Source organism: Ursus maritimus (assembly GCF_017311325.1).
Source record: "Ursus maritimus isolate PB19 chromosome X unlocalized genomic scaffold, ASM1731132v1 scaffold_X1, whole genome shotgun sequence".
Classification (NCBI taxonomy): domain Eukaryota; kingdom Metazoa; phylum Chordata; class Mammalia; order Carnivora; family Ursidae; genus Ursus; species Ursus maritimus.
Window position 1 is genome coordinate 51,099,266 of NW_024423319.1, and position 6,440 is coordinate 51,105,705.

At 33.5% G+C, this 6,440-nt stretch overlaps 1 protein-coding gene across 2 annotated transcripts in view; it reads right to left on the reverse strand.

Annotated features, from left to right (window-relative positions):
- Positions 1-6,440, reverse strand: part of DIAPH2 (diaphanous related formin 2) — a 1,070,037-nt gene that overhangs the window by 985,766 nt on the left and 77,831 nt on the right. Inside the window, exon 5 of one of the 2 annotated variants that reach the window (XM_040630183.1) lies at positions 1,930-1,950. The exons of the other annotated variant lie outside the window; for it this stretch is intronic. Coding sequence (XP_040486117.1) covers positions 1,930-1,950 — 21 coding nt within the window. The remainder of the gene's footprint in view (positions 1-1,929; positions 1,951-6,440) is intronic. 2 annotated transcript variants of the gene reach the window in all.

Below are 6,440 nucleotides of genomic sequence, written 5' to 3' on the forward strand. Positions count from 1 at the left end.
CATATGGAGAAATCAGTAATATTTCACCAGCTCTGGCATAAGACACGCAGAGACCAGGCTAGCTTCAGCCCACATTAAAATGAGCTCAAGATTCCTTTATCGCCCAAAACTTTATTTAATCCCACCCTCCTACATCTAGCCCCAGTTTAATACAGGTCCTCACTGATTCACACAAAAGTCTCCTGGAAACAAATCTCTCTCCATCCTAATCCAGTATTTCTCAAAATATGCTCTTCAGCCTACCTTAAGAGGATCTCCTGTGGTGCTTGATAAATATGCAGAATTCTTGGCCCTATCCTAGACCCCATGAGAGACAAATCTGGCATGTTTATACACTTTCTAATTTGAGAACTATTGGCCTAATTCAGCCTACCTACTACTATCAAATTTATTTTTCTTAAACCCTGCTTTCCTCATGTCACGTCCCTGTTCAAACTAACTTCTAATCTTCTACCTGGACTTCCAAGATCCTCTTTCAACTTGATTTTTAAAGCTTTCCAATATACATTCTTTGTTCCAACAAAGTCAACTTCATCTCTTGCTTGCCTCTTCTCTGCTCCCTACCCACACAGTTTGGTTCTTTCCCTAGGCCTTTGCATCAAATATTATTCTCACAATCTGAGAGCTTCTTTGTTGTCTCATCTCCCTTATCAAATCCCAGCCATCAAAACTAAGGATTCTTAAAAGTCCAGCCTAAATCCAGAAATTTGCATGGAGTTTTCTCTAATTACTCTACCCCTACTTCTCTCTTCTGCTTACGAGTTCCTAAAACACAATCAGCATGCAATTTAAGGACTGATTCTTTCCACATATATTAGTAAAACTGTAAGATCTTATCCTTATTTTCCAGTCATCAATTAACCTAACACAGTTCTTGGCACATAATAAGCACTAAAGAAATATTTGCTGATGTTTGAAATTACCCCAAAAGATTGATGGCTTGTTGCCTGTGGATGTCACATAAATTAAAAGAGGAAAAAAAAAAAAAAAAGACTAACTCAACTTTTAAAAGCAAAACAAATATTAAATACATTCACTATTCTGAATACTATGGTACTTAATAATGTTACAGATGATGTTTTTTGCCGTGTTCTCTAAATACGGACTGCTTAGTCATGAACACAAGGTGTTTACAAGTACCTCTGAATTACAATACAGGCCTCAGGTTGTGATCTCAGGGTTCTGGGACAGGGCCCAGCACTGGACTCTGCACTCAGCATAGAGTCTGCTTAGGTTTCTCTCTCTTCCTCTCCCTCTACCCCTCCTTCCACTAATGTGCACTCTCTCTCTCTAAAATAAATCATCTTTAAAAAAATCTCTAAAAGACAGCAATAGAAAGAACCTTAAAAAATAATGTATACCAATCACTTCAATTTATCCATTAGTAACTGAACCTCAAAGAAATTACATGATTTGCCCAAAGTCACACAGCCATTTAGTAGCATCTAAAAAAAAACAAAGACCTAGGCCTCTTGACTGTACATCAAAGGTTGTTTTCATTATACTATGTGCTCAGTGATACTAAAATCAAAGTGAGATACATTAATAAGAATTCCTGTTAGCATAAGCCAACCTATTAGAAGTCTCTCCCTGCCATCCTAAGAAACTGAGGTAAAACACCCAATTTCATCAGAATCGTAAAAACTGAATCATAAGATCATAAACGTAGGTACAACTCTAAAAAAAAATAAGTAAAACTTTCTAAAACAAAATATACAAGCATATTCCAGTTCTAAAACATTTGCAAAAGCCACAGAAAAAATACTTACCATAGCTAAATTCTCATCACCTGATCTTAATAATCTCACTACTTTGGTAAAATGTACTCCAAAAGAAAAACCAAACATATAGAATACTATAAGCAAAAATCGCTGAATTCCCAAAAGCACAAATTCATATCTAAGGGTAAAACACGTCTTTTGTACTCACCATAACTTTACTTCCAACTATCTGCATGCAGTGGTCAACGGAGAGTGGTTATGGTGTAAAAAAAAAAAAAAAAACAGCAACAGTATTAGTAATCAGAAGCTTTTCGCAGAAGTTAAGTGTTTAGTAAATTAGTAAATAGCTAACCTTACGTATACTTTTAATACTTCAGATCTAGAGGCTAAAACAAATATACCAGTATTAATTTCTACCATATTTCAAAAACATGTAAAGTCTGCAGAATAAGGATTCCCAAATAAAAGAGTATTACTGTTTGAGGATTTTTTAAAAATACTATACTGGGCTTCTACAGTAACCAGGCATCAGATATTTTACCAGCCCACAGCCACTCAAAAAAATTAGCAATAGAAAACTGAATTTTTTTCCAAACAATGTTTTTCTTTCCTCATTAAAACAGGTATAATATTAAGGATGAAATAAGGCATCTTAGAATATAAATGTTGCATTTAAAGTCATGCATTATGAATTGCAGGTTAAAAACTGGAATATTTTATATTATTTTAAGGTTTTTAATATTGTTTTATATTATACTTGAAAATTAAAAAGAAGATAGATTGCTTGTGATTCTAGTTTTCTGGGTCATCCTAGCATTTGTACTATAAGCTCAGATAATATAACATGAAGACAAAGAAGCAGTTATATGTAAACATGCAGATATTCATAGGGAGGAAACAGTTCAAAACCTGACACTTTGAGCTTTCCTAATAGATAAGAGAGAACAGAATTTCTGAGAAGCTGAATTGTGTTTAAGAAAGCAAAAAGTGAGGGGCGCCTGGGTGGCACAGCGGTTAAGCGTCTGCCTTCGGCTCAGGGCGTGATCCCAGCGTTATGGGATCGAGCCCCACATCAGGCTCCTCTGCTATGAGCCTGCTTCTTCCTCTCCCACTCCCCCTGCTTGTGTTCCCTCTCTCGCTGGCTCTCTCTATCTCTGTCGAATAAATAAATAAAAATCTTTAAAAAAAAAAAAAAAAAAGAAAGCAAAAAGTGAAATCACAGTCCTAACATAATTTTATGCCAAAACTCAATTATAAATCAAATCGTTATCAGATTCCTACACTTAAATATCAAGCAATGTCCAAAAAAGAACTAATGCACAATCTAAAACCATTAATCTGATAGTAGTTATTATCAGTATGCATTCTATTTTCCAGCTAGCACTTTTTTTTTCCAGTTAGTACTTTAAAAAGCAAAGAAAATACTGAAATCCCAGGTAGAATCCTAAATTGAACAGGATACCACAAGACACAAAGGATACTGACAGTTGCCAAGCAAATTATTTCAGAGGAATCCATGAATCTCCAAATAGAGAAGCAGCTTTCTTAAATATTCATTCAACAGACTATTTATAGGCAGTGATTATTTAGTTGAATAAAAGCCTCTTTGGTGCCATTAACATTCTTCTGAATTGAAAGATATGCTATTGACCTAAATTATTTCCCGACCTAAAAGATAGAGGTCTTATTTGTCCCTTGTTTATTTAGCACAGACAGGAGACTAAAACAAGAATGCAAGCCTGTTTTAATTAAGGCAAGTCTATACTCAGTGAAACAACGAGAATATAGCCCATTAGTAATTCATTATGATTGCAAAATGATTCCATTTAGCTAAAGCACATACAGTGAACAGATTAGACTGACCAAGGGAAGCTAAAAGAAACAGGTCTGGTCATGTTTGACTTCAACTGTTTCACCTGAGAAAGAAAATATCTGCTAATGGCAAAAGCAAAACTGCAATACATACATACACACACAAAGAGATGTACTGTGACTTTCAACTACTTGTTACATGGGTCAATCTAAAAATTTTATAGATGTATTTGGTATCACCATTTTAAATTATTTCCTATTGAGATTTTTTAAAATCAGTGATACCTATCAATGTGTCATGTGTCTTAAAAATGAGCTTTACATATTTTAAAATCTCAACTTCAAAGATTGTGATTTAAGTTAGAAATAAACTAGTTTCTTAATATTCTAATAAAGACATTGGCTTTTGGCAAACTAATGTTAGGATTTCAGTGACTAATTTTTCATCATGAAATGTCTATATAGGCTGTTAAGATAGAACATACAAGATCCCCTAAATCACTGATATATTGTGCCTCTTTCAGGATTATGAATGGGTATGACAATGCTTGCAATATTAACAAAGCTTGGTTTTCCATTTCTGAAAATATACACTCGTGTTTTGAAAATACAAATTCTTTCAGATTATTTGTTTCCAAATTATACACATGTACTGTTATAGATCAGGTTCATAACCGCACCTACTATAATGAGCAAATGAGTCCAGTTTGTGCAGAGAAGAGGTCCTTCTCCACTCCATTATTTAAAATTCATTCGTCACTGATAGACTTATTCAAGATGCTTTTTTCCTTAACATTCACACAATTTAATATCGTCTATTATGGAACCTTAACAAGAAAAAACTAAGCAATGGTTTTCATCATTATCTTTTAATTTCCTATATATTTTTCTTCCATGCTTATTTTAGCAAAGTTAATTACATAACAAAAGATCTGTTTACTTTAGAAACAGCTTTTGCGCAAATACCTATCAGTTTCATCTTGCTTCATTGTCTTTCCTACTGAGTTCATATTTTGTTTGTTTTTCAATTCTATGCAAAATGACTAATGCAGGTGTTAAAGGGGGAAATGTACAATTTATGTTTAAATTTAAGTATAATTCTTACGTTTTATATGTGACTATAAAACATTCTTCATCAGGAACACTGGCCCTTAACTTTGTTTTTACTTCCAGATTAAAGTTTTGACTACTTATAAAGTATTTTCATGAAGATATGATTACAATCTTATCAACTTTAAATGAAGAAACATTTTTTTAAGATTTATTTATATTAAAGAGAGAGAGCACGCATTCGAGCAAGTGGGAGGAGGAGGAGAGGGAGAGAGAATCTCAAGCAGACTCCACACTGAGTGTGGAGCTGCATGCCAGGCTCAATCTCACAACCCTGAGATCATGACCTGAGCCAAAACCAAGAGTCAGATGCTTAACCAACTGAGCCACCCAGGTGCCCCAACGAAGAAACGTTTTTAATCAGTGTATCAATATAATGAAAAAGTAAGTAAAAAAGGTAGAAGATATGCAAAGCATGTCTAAAGCCTGCTGAAACATAGCAGATGGAAACCTTGGTTACACATAGGTAAACAGCCATATATTAAGCTACAGTTTATGCAAATATTATTGTCATGATCATGAAGGGGTCAAAGACAAGAGGATTGTTTGTCACAGAATGGCATCCCTCTCACCTTCAAAAGGAAAGTACATAAGGAATTTTCTTGGTTTTAACAACAGAAAACACCATACTAATTAATGTCTCCCCAAGAACAGGCATCATAACATTTGGTCCATGCAAAAATATTAGCAAATAAAATGTATAATCTTGAAACTTTAATGAAAGAGCTATATGAATGTCAGGTGCTCATATGTAAGCCAAATGAAACAAATAAGGGTCATATACTAAATAGTTACAATACTAATTTTGAAGGTAATGCCTGAAACAGAATTTTCATGTCTTTTGAGAAGCATTCAATTTCTACCTTTCAAATAAAGCAATTCAAGAGAGCTCATCCAACATTTACACAAATTTTAGCATTTTAATGTGAAAAACGAGTATATAACCTAAATGTACATGTCTTTGGTCAGCTGAAGAGGAAACAATATGAGAATAAATAAAAACAAGTTCTACGCAGAGTAAAAATCAGAAGGTTAAAGAGTAAGAGCTTTGTATAATCTTCATTATATTCAGTCCCACTTACATAAACAAAAACAACAAATGAGCCAGAAACACTAACCAAATCTTATCATTAAAAACACCACATGATTATTCATATATTATCTGTACTTTGCATTCAGATTTAATTATATAGATTTACTAGTGCATTTGCCTTTAGGTATTTGAAAAATAACACTAAATGTACATCCTGCATTTCCTAAAGCATTTTACTGTGAACAATAACTTGAGTGCAAAAATGAGAAGAGATTCACCACAATTTCAAAGTAAAACCCTATGCATCACCAAATTCTATTGAAAACGACGCTCGTGGCAAATTTCACTTATCACTTGAAACATATTTCTGCCCTTGGATACCAGAAGCAAATTAAAAAACATGCTGTTGCTCTGCTCTGGCAGAGCTGGAATGCGTTATGTTTAAATAGTTCAGCATTCAGATTTAGCTTGCTTAAACTACAATATGGAATCAATACGATCGTAGAATTCAGGGCAAAATGCACCAGTAATTGCCACTGCAATTACTGTACTGAAGTACCAGTAATAGGATAGCCAAATAATTTTAGAACATATTTGCCAAAAAGGAACGATTTTCTTTACTGGTCAACTTTTTAAATTTAAAATAAAGATTTTTTACATGTAAATTCATGTGTGTATTATTATTTATATACACACACATAATATACATGCCACACAAATAAAATCAATGTGTTTGTGTGATATATATATATATATATATATAT